The following is a 21,265-nucleotide window of genomic DNA, read 5'->3' as shown; positions in this document are numbered from 1 at the left end:
TTAGAAAAGTACCACTGGGTAACTATCATTCAAATATGAACATTAGTTCTTTAGTACCAAAACCAATGGTTTCATTGGCAATATTTTACTCTATAAAATGAATATTCCAACTTTATAACTCAAAAACACTTTTAAAGATGAAAAACAAAGATGAAATAAACGTGTTCTTTTTCATTTGTTTTAATTTTTAAAATTGGCCTCTACTGTAAAACTTTATTTGTTCTTCTCTGTTCTTTTTTTTTTTTTTTTTTTTTTGTGTTTTCATTTTTTATTAGAGAAGTTGTAAGTTGAATTTCAGCCTTTATGGTATCATAATTTTCTCTGTCCTCTTCAGAGGAACACACAGAATCAATTTGTACAATCATATACAACAATTAAGTTGGCATTTTGCATCCGAAAATCAGGAATCTGATTCATTCAAGGCTACCAGGTCTCTGCACTCCTCTGGGTTTGGGTAGCACGACTTGATCCCAGCACACCACTTTATGCGCCGCCTGCAATGCAACTACAACAGGCGAAAAGACCATGCAGATTAACACGGTAGCAAATCGTTTGAATATTTAACAGACATAAAAAGGTTATTTCCTGATATGAAAGTCTGAAAATCTGCATAAATATTTTTGTGTAAAATTAAATTAGTTATGTATTTTTTTCAAACTAGAACTTGAAGTATCAAGAATGCCCACATAATTAATATACACATATATATAGACTTTTTCATTATGCTAAAAGTCTTGATAGTCAAATAATATTCTGTGCCATACATTTACTTAACCAGTATTTATTTGGTGTTAGATTAACTGTGTCTGAATGTGCTAGTCATAACTGGCGCTTGTGCATCATGCAAAACGTTAGGTCTATGATTCCTGTTTACTAGTCTTGTCACGTGGTAATGTTTAGATGATTTCGTACTATAACCGTGAGAATTAAGGAGTATAAATACTTTGTACATGGTCACATTTACAAACATTTGCCAATAACCACTTCACAATCCTTATAGTGTATAGTGAATTGTAATATCTGGAATCTGCAGAAGCAATCCCTACAAAGCAGTGTCAGCTGTAAACTTTCTGAAACGAGCCTGCTGAGTCCCCCCTTAGAGCACTGATGAGCTTGGCACAGGAACACTCTTCTGTGTCTATTGTTCTAACAGTTTCTGCAACATTTACAGGAAGTTAGCATCTTATGGCATGGTAAAGACATGGCACTTACTGATGAGGTAACTTAGGTGTAGAAAATTCTGCAAAATGATTTGTATAGCAGACCATCACTTCTGCTAAAGAACTGTAGACAGAGTTGCTTCTTCTAGTGCATGCGCTTACTACTGTTACTAATGCACTATTGTTTGCAGCAGCTCAAACATGTCTTAATGCACCACAAAGCAGAGCTGTAAACACTAAGCCCACTGACTTGTGATGCTGTCTTAGAGTAAACATGTTTAAGTTGTCTATCATGGTTCAACTCTGCCTGTCAGGAATAGGAGATTCTTTGTTGTTGCTGTTGTTGTACATACATAGCAATTTTTGGTTGGCCAAAGAAATTTAATACTCAGTTGTTAAATAGAACATTTGGTCATCCCCAGCCCCTAGTCCATGTGGTTTCAGGTAACACAGTGTCTATACATAAAATAAACACAAAAGAGAACAGCTTTTGTCCGTGGAGTCTGTGTTTAGAAGCTGTGCATGATCTCCCGATGGTCCATGGTTTTCCAGCTTCAGTTTGCACTCTGAAGCTTCATACTACTGTTGCTGGTCTGCGGTCCATCTCGGCTTCCAATTTCACCATCTGCTGCATCTCCTTCGCCTTGTGTTTGGGACACTGCATGACAGGATTTCAAAAGCTGTTCATTCTGTTTCTCTAGGAATTCTAGGTGCTCGAGCTGGACTTTTTTCAATTGATCCATTTCTTTCGACTGTTTCATCGCCAGTCTCTTTCTTTCTTCTAGAAACTTTTTAGTGTTGCTGCTGTTCAACTCCCTGACTCGCCTTTCCCGTTCTGCCTTATTCTTGATAGATTTATCTTGACTGATGGCTTTACTATTTTCCATAGAAATTTTAGCTTGATGGGCTCGCATCTCCTTGCTTTCCCTGTCATGGGAAAGCTTCAGCTGCTGGGTCTGCTGCTCATGAGCGTTGATGAGAAGCTTTCTCAGCAGCTCACATTGCTGGTTCAAGTGCAGATCCCGGATCTCTTGCTCCTCGGCACTATGAGTATTGATCATTTCCGACCACTCTTTTGTGTGCTGTGCCACAATCTCTTTGACCTTAGATTTGTGATCGGATGTCAGGGTCTGAATTTTAATTTCTGTTTCTTTTTTCATTTCAAGACAATTACTTCCCCCCTTCTTCTTCATCGCCTTCTCTAGGATTTTCTCATGAGTTGACTTCTCTTTGTCGTACTGGGCCACGATTTTGTCAACCTGTGTGCAGTGTAGCTTCTGCATGGTACTGTGTTCCTTTGCATGTTTCTTCTTTAAAGAGCTTAACTCTTTCTGTTGTTTCTTTAAATGCTTCAAGTAAGCCTTCATTTGCTTTAAATCTTCTATTCTCACTTGCGGGATAAGCTCAATACCTTTCTTGGCTTCCTGGCCAGAGCCCAGAGCGGCTGTAGTGGTGGGTCTGAGCTCAGAGCTGCTCTGCGGGGTCACATTCGCTTTGGCTGGGTTGGACTTGCCTTTCTTGTCATTTTTGGAAGTGTCACTGGGCACATCTGCTATGTCAAAAGTTTCAATGCCCATAGCTCTCATTTGGTCTGCTCTCTTTCTCTGTTCTTTTTTAAATTACATTTTTAATTAGAAACAAGCTTGCTTTACATGTCAATCCCAGCTCCTTCCTCCTCCCCTCCTTCCGCACCCCCCAACACCCTCCCCCCAGCCTCCCACCCTATCCCCACTCTTTCTGCATAAGGAATATCCACAGTCTGTCATTTCGTTCAGGGCAGAGCCTAGCCCCTCCCCCCAAGAGTCCAGGCTGAGAGAGTATCCCTCTTTGTGGTATAGACACACAAAGACCATTTCTATGCCAGGGATAAATACTGATCCACTGCCCGGGGCCCCATAAATTGTCCTGGACTCTTCACTGACACCCACACTCAGAGGTTCTGTATCAGACCCATCTGGCCCCTAGCTGTCAGTCTGGGGTCCAAGAGCTCCGCCTTGTTCAGGTCAACTGTTTTTGTTGGTTTCACCACCCCATTCTTTACCCCTTTGCTCATCTCTCCTCTCTCTCTGTCACTGGTTTCCAGGGATTCAGTTCAGTGTTTAGCTATGGGTACTTGCCTCTGCTTCCATCAGTTACTGTATGAAGGTTCTATGATGGCATATAAGGTAGTCACCAAACTCATTATCAGGGATGGGCATTTAAGGTAGCCTCTCCACTATTGCTTAGTTTGCCAGTTGGTGTCATCCGTGTACATCTCTAGAGACCTCACTGGTGCCAGATCTCTCCTCAAACCTATAATGACTTCCTCTAATATGGTATTTCTCATTCGTTCTCCCCTCCCAACTTAACCTTCTTGCTCCCCCCTGTCCTCCTCTCTCCTCTTCTTCTCCCCCTCTCTTTTTCCCAGCCCCCTCCCACGCCTGCTCGCAATCTGCTCAGGAGATCTTACCTCATTCCCCTTTTCTGGGGTGCCATGCATATCTCTCTTAGGTTCTTTCCTATTTCCCACACTCTCTGGTGGTGGGATTGTAGGTTGGCACTCCCCTGATCTATATCTAAAATCCATATTTGATTGATTTCATACCATGTCTGTCTTTTTGTGACTGGGTTACCTCACTCAGGATGGTTTCTTCTAGTGCCATCCATTTGACTTCAAATTTCAAGATTCCATTTTTTCGCTGAATAGTACTCCAATATGTAAATGTACAATATTATTTTCTCTATCCACTCTTTAGTTGAGGGGCATCTAGGTTGCTTCCAGGTTCTGGCTATTACAAATAATGCTGCTATGAACATAGTAGAACAGACGTCCTTGTTTGGATGTGCAACTTTTGAATATTGTTCTTGGTCCTATCTCCTATTCCCATGATTGCCAGCTATGAGATATAATAAATTCCATACACCAGAAAGTTTATGATCCAAAGCCAAGTTTTGAAGGTATGGCACTAAGTAGCCTGTGTATATAGACTCAGCACAAGCTGTGGGCTTGTATAACTTTAAGCTCCAAATATGTAGTTTAGTCCTCATGAGTGACCACTGAAACTTGGTGAATTTCTGTGGTTCATTAGTTACTTATCTCAGTGCTGTGATTAAGTACCTGATACAAGAAATTTTTAGGAAGAATTTTTTTGGCTTGCAGTTCAGGGGTACATCCCATCATATCAGGGAAATCACAGCAGGAGCTTAAGGGAGTTGAGCATGTTGCATCCATGATAAGGAAGGAGAGACAGGCAAACAGTGCTACTCAGCTCACTCTCTCTTTTATATTCAATCTGGGACCCCAGCCCATGCAATGACATTCACAGATAAGGTAGGTCATCCCACCTAAATCAATGTAACCTGGAAACTTCCTTACAGACAGACCCAGAAGTTTGTTTCTATGGTGATTCTAAATTCCATCAGCTTGGCAACAAAGATTAGTCATCACAGACTGTTCTACTCTATAAATTTGATATGATGTGATTTTAGTTTATGAGAAATGTTAGATACATTGAAAAAATATAGAGAAAAATATATTGCACATTTCATACTCCCAGGCTTAATAAGTAAAATATTGTAAGTACAATCAAATCCTTTTGAATTCTTTTCCCTTATTTAATTTTCTTCCATAAGTAAGCTCTTTTTTTAGTTCTACTGAATGTAAACGTATACACATGTATGTACCCCTAAACATTATACAATGTTGTTTCACATGTTCTTACCCTTTGTATAAATAATAAAATATTAAATGTTTGTAAGTTGGATCAATTCCTGTACTTCAAGTTCATTCACTTGCAATATGATTTTAGTCTTGCAATATAAGAAGGTACCCAAATTTTTAAATTCATTTTCCCATTGATGACTTTTTAGGTTCACTTAGGCTTTACACCATTGAAAATACTTTAAGGAACATCGGAGTGTCAAATCAGAGAAGTTGAATATTACTATTTTTGCTGAGGTCCTTGACCTATGCTCATGGAAATCATACTCCATAGAAGAATAACACATGTGAAAAGACAAACTCTTCTATTTATATCTAAAATACCAAAGGATTTCAAAATTCACATCTTACTCTGGTTGAACAAACTCTTTTTAAATTTTACCCAAAGCAAAGAAGACTCTAGATGGAGTTTATCTTTTTTTGATCCTCTTAGTCTCTAAATGTCGAATAAAGATCATTTTGGCCACTGACTTTTCTCTGCTTGTCTTAGTGGATCTGTATCCATGAGTGATGGAGTAGAACTTAAGCAGTCACTAAGAATCAGGTTGCAGTTACCATCATACCAAGTGTCATATGTATCAACAGACCTCCACCTAATATAGTCAAGGCTAAGCTATCTTGCAGGTAAAATGATGATCAGCCAGTCAGTCCCTGGGTTTCTAAGATTTTATCCAGGAGTTTATTGTTAGAAAGTTGGGGAAGGAGCTTAAAATGTAAAGGAGATCTCATATTACGTCAGTAAAAAATGGACGGTTTGACTATCAATGCGTACTTTTTTCCTTAGAATATTTTCCAAGATATTCTGTTTTTCCTGTGCCTGTGCATCTCCTTTATAAGGCCACTTCAACAGACTGTCAATTTTTTGCATCTTCCAGAAACAGAAAATAAAATTGAAGCAGCACTGAATACCCCCATTTAAGTCAAGTTAAAAGCCTGCTCTAAGGGGTCTGGAGAGATGGCTGCTCTTCCAGAGGTCCTGAGTTCAATTCCCAGCAACCACATGGTGGCTCACAATCATCCATAATGAGATCTGGTGCCCTCTTTGGGTCTGTAGGTGTACATGCAGAGCATTGTATACATAATAAGTAAATAAAATTTTTTAAAAGCCTGTTCTCTTGGTATTGGCACAAAAATAGACAGGTAGACCGATGGAATCAAATTGAACACCCTGATATTAACCTATACATGTATGAACATCTGATCTTTGACAAAGAAACTAAAAATATACAATGGAAAAAAGAAAGCTTCTTCAACAATTGGTGCTGACATAACTGGATGCTGGCATGTAGAAGAATGCAGATAGATCCATGTCTATCACCATGCACAAAACTTAAGTCCAAATGGATCAATGACCGCAATATAAATCCAGCCACATTGAAACACTTAGAAGAGAAAGTGGATGGTACCCTTGAACGAATTGGTACAGGAGACTTCTTCCTGGACACAACACCAGTAGCACAGACAGTGAGGTCAACAATTAATACATGGGACCTCCTGAAACTGAGAAGATTCTGTAAGGCAAAGGACACAGTCAATAAGAGAAAAAGGCAACCCACAAAATGGGGAAGGATCTTCAGTAACCCCACATCTGATAGAGGGCTGATCTCTAAAATTTACAAAGGACTTAAGAAGCAAGTCTCCAAAACACCAAAGGATCCAATTAAAAAGTGGGCTACATATTGGACTTGCTAGCACCCACCAAAAGGGAACTCTGGTCCCCAGACCAGTAAGGGGCTTTTTCTGCACCCACTAGAAGAAGAGATGGGAAAGAGACAATACAAAAACACAGTCAGCAACAGAAAAACAAATATGACACCGCCAGATGCTAGAGACTCCACACCAGCAAGACCCCAACATTCCAATGCGAACGAAGCAGAAGAGAACGACCTTAAAAGCACTTTCATGAAAATGATAGAGGCCCTAAAAGAGGATATTGGAAAATCCCTCAAAGAAATGGAAGAAAAAAACGAACCAAAAATGCAAGAAATGGAAGAAAAAACAAAGCAAAAAATGCAAGAATTGGAAGAAAAAACAAACCAAAAAAGGCAGGAAATGGAAGAAGAAATGAAGCAAAAAATGCAAGAAATGGAAGAAAAAACAAAGCAAAAAATGCAAGAATTGGAAGAAGAAACATACCAAAGAAGGCAGGAAATGGAAGAAGAAACAAAGCAAAAAATGCAAGAAATGGTAAAAAAACAAAGCAAAAAATGAAAAAATGGAAGAAGAAACAAACCAAAAAAGGCAGGAAAAGGAAGAAGAAACAAAGAACAAAATGCGAGAAATGGAACAAAAAGCAAACCAAAAAATGCAAGAAATGGAAGAAAGAACAAACCAAAAAATTCATAAAAGGCAACAAACAGACGAACAAATAAGCAGAAAATTGCAAGAAGCAATGCAAACACTGCAAGGGTTGAAAACTGAAATAGAGACATTAAAAAAAACACAATCTGAAGAAAGGCAGAAAATAAAAAAGCTGGACAAACAGTCAGGCACTACCAATACAAGCATTACCAACAGAATAGAAGAGATGGAAGAGAGAATCTCAAGTGTTGAAGATACACTAGGAGAAATGGATTTATCAACCAAAGAAAACCTTAAATCCAACAAATCCTGAACACAAAACATCCAGGAAATATGGGACACCATGAAAAGACCTAAGAATAATAGGTATAGAAGAAGGAGAAGAAATCCACCTCAAAGGGGCAGAAGGCATATTCAACAAAATCATAGAAGAAAACTTTCCCAACCTTAAGAAAGACACGCCAATGAAGGTACAAGAAGCCTACAGAACACCAAATAGAGTGGACCACAAAAAAAAATTCCCCTCGCCACATAATAATCAAGACCCAAAACATACGGAATAAAGAAAGACTATTAAGAGAAGCTAAAGAAAAAGGTCAAGTAACATATAAAGGCAGACCTATCAGAATTACACCTGATTTCTCCATGGAAACTCTGAAAGCCAGAAGGTCCTGGATAGATATTCTACCTACACTAAGAGACCATAGATGCCAGCCCAGACTACTATACCCGGCAAAGCTCTCAATCACTATAGACGGAGAAAACAAGATATTCCATGACAAAACTAGATTCAAGCAATATGTGTCCACTAGCCCAGCCCTACAGAAAATTGTGGAAGGAAAACTACAACCCAAGGAAGCTAACTACAACCAGAAAAACATAAGCATTAGAGAATCCCTCTCTACCAACAGCCAAAAGAACAAAGGGGTGAAATTCCACACATAATGCCACCAACAACCATCGCAAATCGAAGAAGGATGAGCAATCAATGGTCATTAATATCCCTCAATATTAACGGCCTTAACTCACCCAAAAAAAGACACAGACTAGCAGAATGGATTCGAAGACAGAACCCTTCCGTCTGCTGCATACAAGAAACACACCTCACCCTCAAAGACAGACATTACCTGAGAGTTAAAGGTTGGGAAAAAATTTTTCAATCAAATGGACCTAAGAAACAAGCAGGGGTAGCAAACCTAATATCTAACAAACTAGACTTTAAAATAAAATCAATCAAAAGAGATGAAGGAGGTCATTACATACTCATCACAGGTGAAACCCACCAAGATGAAGTGTCTATCCTGAACATCTATGCCCCCAATACAAAGGCATCCACATTCGTTAAAGAAACATCATTAGAACTTAAATCTCATCTAAAGCCCCACACAGTTATAGTGGGAGATTTCAACACACCACTCTCACCACTAGACAGGAATACGAGACAGAAACTCAACAAAGAAGCAAAGGGTCTAATAGAAGTAATGACCCAACTGGGATTAACAGATATCTATAGAACATTTCATCCACATAAAAAAGAATATACCTTCTTCTCACCACCACATGGAACCTTCTCAAAAATCGACCACATACTTGGCAACATATCAAACCTCAGCAGCTACAAAAAAAAATTGGAATAACTCCATGCATCTTATCAACAACAACACAAATTGCAGAAAACCTACAAACTCATGGAAATTGAATAATGCTCAACTGCACCATCCCTGGGTCAAAGAAGAAATAAAAAAAAGAAATTAAAGACTTCCTCGAATTCAATGAGAATGAAGACACAACATACCCAAACCTATGGGACACTTTGAAAGCAGTGCTACGGGGGGAAGTTCATAGCACTAAGTGCTCACATGAAGAAACAGGAGAACAGTTATACCAGAGAATTAACATCACAGCTGAAAGCTCTAGAACACAAAGAAGCAAACTCCCCCAGGAGGAGTAGACACCAGGAAATAATCAAATTGAGGGCCGAAATCAATAAAGTAGAAACCAGGAAAACAATACAAAGAATCAATGCAACGAAGAGTTGGTTCTTTGAGAAAATCAACAAGATAGACAAACTTTTGTCCAAACTTACCAAACAGAAGAGAGTGAACACGCAAATTAACAAAATCAGAAATGAAAAGGGGGACATAACAACAGACTCTGAGGAAATCCAGAGAATCATTAGGTCATACTTTGAAAACCTGTACTCCACAAAATTCGAAAATTTAAAGGAAATGGATGACTTCCTGGACAGCTATCATTTGCCAAAACTAAATCAAGAACAGATAAGCAATTTAAATAGACCTATAACCCCTATGGAAATAGAAGCTGTCATCAAAAGTCTCCCAACCAAAAAAAGTCCAGGTCCAGATGGCCTCAGTGCAGAATTCTACCAGAAATTCAAAGAACAGCTTATACCAATTCTTCTCAAAGTGTTCCACACAATAGAAGCAGAAGGGTCTTTGCCAAACTCTTTCTATGAGGCTTCAATAACCTTGATCCCCAAGCCACACAAAGATACAACTAAGAAAGAGAACTTCAGACCCATATCCCTCATGAACATTGATGCAAAAATACTCAATAAAATACTGGCAAATCGGATCCAAGAACACATCAAAACAATCATTCACCACGATCATGTAGGTTTCATCCCAGGGATGCAGGGATGGTTCAACATACGAAAATCCATCAACGTAATCCACCATATAAACAAGCTGAAAAACAAAAATCACATGATCATCTCACTAGATGCTGAAAAGGCCTTTGACAAAATCCAACACCCCTTCATGATAAAGGTCTTGGAGAGATCTGGGATAACAGGGACATACTTAAACATAATAAAAGCTATATACAGTAAACCAACAGCCAACATCAAACTAAATGGACAGAAACTCAATGCAATTCCTCTAAAATCAGGAACAAAACAAGGCTGTACACTCTCTCCATACCTTTTCAACATGGTACTTGAAGTTCTAGCTATAGCCATACGACAACAAAGGGGGATCAAGGGGATACAAATTGGGAAGGAAGAGGTCAAACTTTCACTGTTTGCAGACGATATGATAGTTTACATCAATGACCCAAAGAACTCTACCAGGGAACTCTTACAGCTGATTAACACCTTCAGCAAAGTGGCAGGCTACAAGATCAACTCAAGAAAATCAGTAGCCCTACTATATACAGATGATAAAAGGGCTGAAAGAGAAATCAGAGAAACATCACCGTTTACAATTGCCACAAACAACATAAAATACCTTGGGGTAACGCTAACCAAACAAGTGAAAGACCTGTATCGTAAGAACTTTGAATCTTTAAAGAAAGAAATTAAAGAAGCCCTCAGAAAATGGAGAGATCTCCCATGCTCTTGGATAGGTAGGATCAATGTAGTAAAAATGGCAATCCTGCCAAAAGCAATCTACAGATTCAATGCAATCCCCATTAAAATCCCAGCCCAATTCTTCACAGACCTTGAAAGAACAATAATCAATTTTGTATGGAAAAACAAAAGACCCAGGATAGCCAAAACAACCCTGTTCAACAAGGCAACGTCCGGAGGCATTACCATCCCTGACCTCAAGCTCTATTATAGAGCTATAGTCCTGAAAACAGCTTGGTATTGGCACAAAAATAGACAGGTAGACCAATGGAATCGAATTGAAAACCCGGGTATTAACCCACACACGTACGAACATCTGATCTTTGACAAAGAAGCTAAAAATATACAATGGAATAAAGAAAGCATCTTCAACAAATGGTGCTGGCATAATTGGAGACTGGCATGTAGAAGAATGCAGATCGATCAATGTTTATCGCCATGCACAAAACTTAAGTCCAAATGGATCAAAGACCTCAACATAAATCCAGCCACACTGAACCTCTTAGAAGAGAAAGTGGGTGGTACCCTTGAACTAATTGGTACAGGAGACAGCTTCCTGAACATAACACCAGTAGCACAGACAGTGATATCAACAATTAATAAATGGGACCTACTGAAACTGAGAAGCTTCTGTAAGGCAAAGGACACAGTCAGCAAGACAAAAAGGCAGCCCACAGAATGGGAAAAAATATTCACTAATCCCACATCTGACAGAGGGTTGATCTCCAAAATTTACAAAGAACTCAAGAAGCAAGTCTCCAAAACAGCAAAGGACTCAATTAAAAAGTGGGCTGCAGAACTAAATAGAGAGTTTTCAATAGAGGAGTCTAAAATGGCTGAGAGGCACTTGAGAAAGTGCTCAACATCCTTAGCCATCAGGGAAATGCAAATCAAAACAACTCTGAGATACCATCTCACTCCTGTCAGAATGGTTAAATCAAAAACACCAATGACAATTTATGCTGGAGAGGATGTGGTGAAAGGGGAACACTCCTCCATTGCTGGTGGGAGTGCCAACTGGTTCAGCCACTTTGGAAATCAGTATGGAGATTCCTCAAAAACTGGGAATAAACCTACCACAAGACCCAGCAACTCCACTCTTAGGCATATATCCAAAAGATGCCCATTCATACAACAAAGATGTCTGCTCCACTATGTTCATAGCAGCTTTATTTGTAATAGGCAGAACTTGGAAGCAACCTAGATGTCCCTCACCCGAAGAGTGGATAGAGAAAATGTGGTACATCTACACAATGGAGTACTATTCAGCAGAAAAAATAATGGAATCATGAGATTCGCAGGCAAATGGATGACACTAGAAGAAACCATCCTGAGTGAGGTAACCCAGTCACAAAAAGAGAAACATGGCATGTACTCTCTCATATATGGATTTTAGACATAGATCTGGGGAGTGCCAGCCTACAATCCTATGGCCAGAGAGTCTGGGAAACAGAAACTTCATTTAGTGGCTGATCGAAGAAGAGGCAGACTCCCTTGGTTAAGTACTGAGCTGAACTCAAGAAAGCCAGTAACAGAGAGGGAGGACTGGTGATCAAAGGGATTAAGACTGGGCTGGTTTAACCCCCAGAAACAGCTGACCAGACAAAGGTTAACTCTTGAATCCCAGGCATCAGCCTGGGAATCCAGCATGGGACTGATCAATACCCCCTGAATTTGGGTGTCAGTGAGGAGGCCTAGGGAATCTATTGAGCCTTGGGCAGCAGATCAGTACCCATCCCAAGTAAACACACGGACTTTGGACTCCCATAGAACAATGTGAGGTGCACTCTCACCCTGAACTCTTGGGGAAGGGTCTAGGCCCTGCCCTATATGAAATGACAGACTATGGACACCCCCATGGAGGGCCTCACCCTCCCTGGGGGAATGAGGGGATAATGGGGGGGGGTTGGGGGGAGGGCACGGGAAGAGGGGAGGGAATGGGAGAGGGACCTGGGACTGACTTGTGAAGCAACCTTGATTCTTATCTAAATTTAAACTGGAAAATAAAATAAAAAAAGTGGGCTACAGAACTACATAGAGAATTCTCAATAGAGGAGTTTAAAATGGCTCAGAGGCACTTGAGAAAGTGCTCAACATCCCTACCCATCCGGAAAATGCAAATCAAAACAACTCTGAGATACCCTCTTACTCCTGTCAGAATGACTAACATCAAAAACACCAATGACAGTTTATGCTGGAGAGGTTGTGGAGAAAGGGGAACACTCCTCCATTGCTGGTGGGAGTGCCAACTCGTACAGCCACTTTGGAAATCAGTATGGAGATTCCTCAGAAAATGGGAATATGCCTACCACAAGATCCAGCAATTCCACTCTTAGGCATATATCCAAAAGATGCACATTCATACAAGTAGGATGTCTGTTCCACTATGTTCATAGCAGCATTATTTGTAATAGCCAGAACTTGGAAGCAACCTAGATGCACCTCAACTGAAGAGTGGATAGAGAAAATATGGTACATTTACACAATGAAGTACTATTCAGCAGAAAAAACAATGGAATCCTGAAATTTGCAGGAAAATGGATGACACTAGAAGAAACCATCCTGAGTGAGGTAACCCAGTCACAAAAAGAGAAACATGGTGTGCACTCTCTCATATATGGATTTTAGACATAGATTTGGGGAGTGCCAGCCTACAATCCCATGGTCAGTGAGTCTGGGCAACAGAACCTTCATCCTATGGATGATGGAAGCAAAGGCAGACTCCCACAGCTAAACACCGAGCTGAACTCAAGGAATCCAGTGACAGAGAGGGAGGACTGGTGAGCAAAGCGGTTAAGACTGGGCTGGTTTATCCACCAGAAACAGCTGACCTGACAAGGGTTAGCTCTTGAATCCCAGACTGATGGCTGGGAATCCAGCATGAGACTGATCAAGACCCCCTGAATGTGGGTGTCAGTGAGGAGACCTAGGCAATCTATTGGGCCTTGGGTAGTAGATCAGTATTTATCCCTGGCATACAAATGGACTTTGGGTGCCCATCCAACAATGGGAGTTGCACTCTCAGCCTGGACTCTTGGGGGAGGGTCTAGGCCCTTCTCTGGATGAAATGACAGACTATGGACACCCCCATGGAGGGCCTCACCCTCCCTGGGGAAATGAGGGGGTATTGGTGGCTTGGGGGGACAGCATGGGAGGAGGGGAAGGAAAAGGAGAAGATCTGCGATTGACATGTGAAGCAATCTTGTTTGTAGTTTAAATTTAAAAATAAAAATTAAAAAAAGCCTGTTCTAAATATATGGTATAAACTTTGAGTCCAGTTAATTTAGTGTGTGAGTGTGATGTTTTTATTTATTTTCAAATATTTATGATAAATTTTATAAAATTAAAAATACAAGCTAAGTTACAATAGTATGTACTGCCTCTCTATGACTAATTACATCCCTGGGAAACAGTGTATGTCTCTGTTAGCCACAAACAGTCGTTCTGCTTTGTAGCTACTCTAAAAACAGTATAGTCTAAATTTTTCTTTCTTAGAATAAGTAGTTTACTACTGCCATATAATGTTTCTGAGAATACACTTTATGGTGTGCGTGTGTGTATGTGTGTGTGTGTGTTTGTGTGTGTGTGTGAGAGAGAGAGAGAGAGAGAGAGAGAGAGAGCGAAAGAGAGAGAGAGAAAGTGTGTGTATCCTGAAGCCTGGGGTTCTAATCTACATCAGAAACTCTTAATAACATAAAACTGCCTTTTCCCTTCCATTCTTGATGCTTTTTCTGGAAATTTTTGAATAAAATGTAACAAGTTTGGAATGTGTTTCCAAATTCCACTAACTCAAAGAGTTTAATTAAAGTAATTCTGTTTATAGTTAATCTTCATTGTCAACTTACTGGATTTTGAATCACACAGAATACCCACTTCTGAGCATTTCGATGAGGACTCTTCCAAAGACATTTAACTGAGAAAGGAAAACCTACTCTAACCATGAGTGAGGGATACCAGACTGAATAATGGGGAAAAGAAAAATCAAAGACAAAAGAATAAACAACTGCATCCCCCTCCTCTCTCACTCTACTTCCTGACTCCCAACCAACTATGACCAAGCACCTCAAGCTTGTTCCTCAATGCTTTCCCATCTTGATGGGCTGTGCTTTCTCAAACCATGAGCCAAAATAAGCCTTTCCTCCCTTGACTTGGGTTTTGAATCACGCATTTGGTCATAACAATGAAAAAGCAACTAATCTGGCATTTTTAAATGATTATATGATCATATAAAAAGTACAAATATATTTTTGGATTATGAACAATAATTTTTATAGTATTTATTACCAACATAAATGTGAAATAATATACCAACTTTAAAAATCTTTTTAAATGTTTGTGTTTATCTTAGTATAGCTAAATATATATAAATAAAATAAACTTTTATACTAACTCTGTATCTCAGTAATACTTAGGATGAAGCTCTATCTTTTAAATAACTAGAATTATGTATATTTAAGATTTGTAATATGATGTTCTTAAATATTCACACATTATGGATGGTTAAATCAAACTAATACATGTGCACATATGTTTTATGGCAAGACCGTTTGGTTTTTCTCTACAATTTTCAAATACTCAGTGCATTGCTGTTAACCATAGTCACTATATTTTACAATGGGTCTCTTGAGAGGCAACTTTTTTTAAGTAAGTCAGTTTGATAAAACAATACTCAGTGAATGATAGAACAGGTGACATATAACAAAAACTGAAGATGGTACACAAATGAAGAATGCTTGGAAAACACTGGTTTAAGCAAATGTTTTCTTTACTTTGGAGAATTCTGAAGAAATTGTCAAGGAATTCTACAGTCAGTTTACATATCATCTAAAGATATTGCTAAATAACTTGAGTGTCTTTTCTAAAGAAAACGAAACTAAAAATAAGACATGTACTCAATATTGTTATGTATCCATTATTGAAGTAGATAGGGGAAAGATCATGAGGCCCCAACCTTACACAAAGAATTACACACAACTAAGGAATGCTGAGAGCAGGAGAAATAGTTTTCCCCAGGGAAGAGCAACCAACTGGTTATCCAGTACCAAATGGACACTCATGGAAACATGCATACAATACTCAAACAGACTGAGAAGATTACATTTAGGAACACACACACACACACACACACACACACACACACACGCATATAATGGCAAATTAACGAAAAGGCCATTAATTTTAAAGAGTGCATGTAAAGGTATATGGTTATCAAATAAATTGAACTATAAGCTGTTTGCATTACTGTATCAATGTCCTATATAGAGATGCTTTAAATAAGGCAGTTTTGTTAATTAAAAGATCTGAAAACCAAGAGGTAAGAAAGCAACAATTGATTTGCTCCATTGTTAAATGTAGTACCATATTTGAATTTTGTGTATACTAATGGAGAGAAACATTCTGCTCCACATTCTGTCTCTGTATTGATCTGGATACAGTAACAACTACAAAAGTTCAGTTGTAAAGTACAAAGGTATATTTTTCATTCATGCTGCAAGAGTCTCATGTATTAGTTGATCCTCTGTCCCACATGATAGTCACTCCAGAATCCAAGACAATAGACCAAAATCTAGTTGGAATACTGCCACTATATAGAGATGAAAATAGGAATATGATATACTGACTTTGCAGGTGTCTGAAAGCAACACACGGCATCTTTTTCCTATTTAATTGACCAAACTATGTCTCAGGTCAATACTGACATATCTAAAGAGGTAAAGAAATATACTCGTCCTACAGTATATAGTAGTCCAAGAATGGCCACAGATTGTTGGGTGAACAGTTCTTTATCAGAAATGTTTCATTTATACCTCATTATGAAATGATAATTGACTATAATTACTTTGTACTAGAGGTACATTGTATGGAGTTTCCAAGGATTAGCATGACTTGCATCAAACTGGGATTTCAAACCCTAGCCAGCCTGACTCCAGAACTTTTTATTCTTAATCACCTTCCTATAGTGTTTAGGTCAGACATTCTAAAAAAAAAACCTAACCAATACTGTTCTTCAGTCCTAGGCCACACCATGGATATTTTTAAAGACAGAATTTAGATTTTTGACAGTTCCATACATGAATACAATGTATTGTGATCATAGTCCCTCATTACCTTCTTAATCCCTTCCCTCATTTCCCACCAAATGCCTTCTTCCCAATTCATCTCCCTCCTACTTTTATTTTTGTGTGTGTGTTTTTCACAATGAATATTTTAGGTCAACTATGATTTTATGCCAAAGACTGCAGTTCAGCAGAAGCCTTCAGTATAATTCCATATGCTGGCCAATGTTTAATTGATAGTTTTAGACAACAGCTCTGGTCATCTTTAGAATAAAAAGTAAATTCAAGGTGGTTGTAGTAGAACTTCACTGAAGATCTTTATTCTTAGCAAATCTCTTTATATTTGTAAAATTATTGAAAAACTTAGACCTGTGCACAACACACACTCTAATTTTCTTCTTCCATTAGGCCAGAAATAAGCCACAATGGCAAGGCTTACCTAAGCTAGCATTCAGGGCATTCCCTAACTTGTATTCTGGAAAAAGAGCACTGAAGGAAAGAAATTCATCAGGCAGACTGACTAAGAGAAGGCTCGTAGATGGGCCTTATGGCTGGAGGGCCCCTCGTGCTTAGAACAACATCACTAATATTACAGCTCTGATAGGAACTGAGATGAGATTTTAAACAGACACAGTGCCCTTAAGGACCAAAATCAATTAGAAATCAACCACTAGTTGGGCTGCAGTTTAACTCATCTAATGTGAAACTGAGGATCCCTAGTAAACTAGGCCACTAAACACCTGACCACTGGCTGAACAAATTCATAGACAGAAGTCTAGAAGCTGGTTCTTCCAGGTACATTCTTAGCCATAGCAGTAATCTCCTAACATACCCCCTCTGTGCCTCAATACTTAAGTATTTACAATGTTTATAAGGACTTATAGCAGGTGAGTAAGGAAGTTAACTTACGATAGACAATTTGTAGGGGGCTAGAGAGATGGCTCAGTGGTTAAGACCACTGGCTAATTTTGCAGATGATCCAGATTCAATTCCCACCACTCACATGGCAACAGGTAATTTGTAAACTATCAATTGTATATGCAATTACTATGAACTCAATTTCTGTAGTTATAAAACCAAAAACTTTACAAAGTCGTGGTAATTTATCCATGCAACAAAAAGACAAAGGATATGTCTGTATTCTTCTATTTCTAGTACCCCCAAAAATTCCTGACACATAGTATACAGGAAGTATTTTAAATGAATGAAAAGAAAGAAATGAATTCCTTCAACACTACACACAAGTCACAAGTGACTATACCTGTTATGTCCTCATCTATTTCATCCCTGATCATTTATACTAAGCTACCATCACTGAACTTTACCAAAGCTTAGACAGAGTGGTAGTAGCAGGAAGAGGATTGGTTATCCAATCAAATCCAGATTCTTCCTTCCCAAAGTTGCCTTTAAGAACAAAACACTGTCATGCAATCGTGGAAAAGGCAGGGCTAGAGGAAAATGTTTTTCCACCATGTGCCTCATATGTTTCCAAATACAATCTCCACAGGCCCCATTTTTTCTAATGCAATTTGTGCTCTTCATCTAAACAAGGCAGTCTTAAAAGGGCACCATTCTGTATTAAAGATTTTGGTCTTGATTTCCAGCCATCAATGGAATTAACCACATTTTGGCCTTACAGAGGTTGCATTCCTGATTCTTTCTGCCATCTCACTTGTAAAGGCAGAGAAGGGAAGCAGGGTGCCAGAGAGAAGGCATCAGCTTGGCGTCTGTGGCATAACCACTAGGGAAATTCCATTCTTGGCAAAATCCACATGTCCTTCCTGTAGGCCCTGTGGCTGAGGCTCACAATGAGGGACAGAGGCCACACAGCTGTGCCCCCTTTGGCTCCTTCCCCTACTGTTGTCAAAGACAGAAAGGTAGTGATATCCAAGGGAATAGAGACTTTGTCCTTTAAAATCACATTTTTAAGCACTCAATGGATGAGGACATTTTTCTATTTGCACTAGTTTCTGGCACACATGCTCTTCTGCCATTGCAAGGAAGTGGCTGAATTGAGAACCATGACTGTTGTCTGGTCTTCCACTAAAGCTGTGGCTTGCTGTTATTTCTTAGCTATGGCATCATTTTTTGTTTGCTTGCTTTTAATTTTATAAGCTTCATTATTTTAAAGAACATAAATAAATAAAAACTCAACACACCACAATTAACCAGATGCAAAGTCTGTACAACTCAGTGAACTTCTACACATTTCGAATAGGCATTAAGTGCAGAAATTGTTTATCCAGTTTTTTCAGACAGCATTCTCATATAAGTCAAGATATCCACAAACTTATTATGAACCAGAGGTTGCCCTTGAATTTCTGATCTACGTCTTTCTATCTCTCATGTTCTGGAATTACAAGTATATGCCAATAAGTCAACTTTATGTGGTACTTCAGATTGAACCCAGGATTTTGTGAGCATTGGATAAGCACTCCACAAACTGAGCTATATTTCCAACCTATGTCATACTTTCTTTTAAAAATAAAGACAGATAGACAGTATATGTCAGATGAAAGTATAGTTACTTTGAATAGAGTATGGAAGCAGGTCTTTGACAGAGCTGACTCTCTGCATCTAAACAACGCCAAGGGACTTCTCTTGACTATAAGATTGAAGATCAAGCCAAGAGGTGATAGTGGATACCTTTAATCTCAGCACTCAGGAGGCAGAGGCAGGCAGATCTCTGTGATTTCAAGGCCAGCCTGATCTACAGAGTAAGTTCCAGGACAGCCAAGGATACAGAGAAAAACTGTCTTCAAAAAAGCAACAAAAAAATTCAACATCAAATTTTGTGGAACATGTCTACATGACAGGCCTCTGCATCCCCTCACGATGTTCCAAGCCTGGCACATAAAAGAATTACCACAGTCATGAATCCATTGAGTCACAGGTGCCAGCAGCTTGTGGCAATTATTCTTTACATGAGAAGACTCCATGGCTGCTGTGTGTTCGCTTACATATGCATTTAAATGGATGGAATACTTTGGGGCTAAATTTGTTAGGAGCCTGCAGTAGCTGCAATGTAAAGAAGAGCTCAGTGTGAATGACTCAGCAGGCAGCAAGGTCCTCAGATTTGCAGGCAAGGCTGATTAATTTGTTCATCCATCTCACAGCTATTTAGTGTATACCATGTGTCAAAGTAGGTTCTAAGAGGCAAAGGAGGCTTAAATATAGACCATGTTCTCAGGGCCTTATAGTCTAAGGCAGGGAATAGATAACAAAACAAAGCAAGGGCATATATAAAATAATAGCCATAATCATTCTGAAACCACTTGACTAACATATCCTTAGTTATCTGAAGTCTTGATGTTGGTCCATCAGATCTGTCTGCTTTCTCTCAGGAAAGAGCAGATACTAACAAGTCACATCTTAGCTTTGACTCATCTCATATTTCACATTTAATCTCCCTGTGAAACTTTGTTTAAACATGAAGTCCAAAGCTAAACAACACAAAGGGAATAGAACATTAGAGTCTGTGCCTTTACAACCAAAATAAATCACAATAATTTCACATCAAATTAATATTGCTCTAGCTAGCTCACAATGTTATTTGTCATCCTTACTAGACTTTCTCAAATTACACATCAAGGCAACACAAATTGCCATTGTCGTAAATTATTTTTGAGACATAGTCTCTCTATGTATCCCTGACTATCCTGGAACTCACTATGTAGGTCAGCCTGGCTTTGAACTCATTGATATCCACCGGCCTCTGTTTCCTGAGTGCTGAGATTAAACACAAATTTTTATGTTTTTGATTTTTATGACTATGCTTCAGCAAAATCAGCTTCTTTCTCCATTTACAATCTTGTCTATTTAAAAACATTATTTTGAGAAGGAGTTCATGGGTACTTTCAAATCACTAAAGAGGACTATGATACCAAAAAAAAGATGCCTAAGCATCTTTGTTACACAATCATTTTAAGAGAGAGGGTTTATCAGGGAAGAAAAGAATTTCCGTATTTAAGAAGCTTCCTTTTTACCACTGTTTCTCAATATCCAAAACAATCCCTTTCCCAGTGGATAGCCAATCCACAGATACTTCAGTCTTTTATATAAAATGTAGTGTTCATCTGCAGCCTACACAAACCTCTCCTACATTCAAAATCATCTTTATATTAATTATTGTATCTAAAACATTTAATGTTACCTGTGGTTCAGTATAGATTAGGGATTAATGTCAATAAAATGTGTATATATATATATATATTTTAGTACAGAGGCAATCTTATAGTGTTTTTATTAATTAGTAGTAGTATGTGCATGAGCATGCATGAGGGGGACCTTTGTGTCATGGCAGAAGACAATTTTGTGGAATCAATTCTGTCCATCTACCTTACATGGGTTCCAGGGATCAAACTCAGGTGTAAAAATTTACAGGCCAAATGCCTTTACCCACTGAGCCAACTTATTGGCTCCAATTACAGAATATGTTGCTCTCTACTTAGTTGAACCCGTAAAACTTTTAGAAACAAAAGACTAACAATATATTCAAAGAAAAAATATAGACTTTTAGAACAAATCATGTATAGTATTAGTCTTGGACATAAAGGAAATATTTGAATGTATTTGCCTTCCTAAAGAATGAATTGAGAACTTGTTTGGAGGTTCTAGCAGGGGAGCACAGCTACTGATATAGCCTTGACCAAAGACCAGTCCTGCTTTATTCGGGGAA

General features: G+C 38.8%; 1 protein-coding gene across 1 annotated transcript in view; it reads right to left on the bottom strand.

Moving 5' to 3' along the window:
• Positions 1-248: 248 nt before the first annotated feature.
• The window catches only part of LOC121139783 (1-phosphatidylinositol 4,5-bisphosphate phosphodiesterase beta-4-like), a 28,578-nt gene continuing 7,561 nt past the window's right edge, over positions 249-21,265 (bottom strand). Inside the window, exon 3 of the mRNA XM_040743776.1 lies at positions 249-2,769. Within this exon, the coding sequence (XP_040599710.1) occupies positions 1,715-2,769 (1,055 nt within the window). The 3' untranslated portion in view covers positions 249-1,714. The remainder of the gene's footprint in view (positions 2,770-21,265) is intronic.

This window comes from Mesocricetus auratus, unplaced genomic scaffold, assembly GCF_017639785.1.
Source record: "Mesocricetus auratus isolate SY011 unplaced genomic scaffold, BCM_Maur_2.0 Super-Scaffold_100003, whole genome shotgun sequence".
Lineage (NCBI taxonomy): Eukaryota > Metazoa > Chordata > Mammalia > Rodentia > Cricetidae > Mesocricetus > Mesocricetus auratus.
The sequence above is the reverse complement of the archived record's forward strand: the minus strand, read 5'-3'. Positions and strand labels throughout refer to the sequence as shown.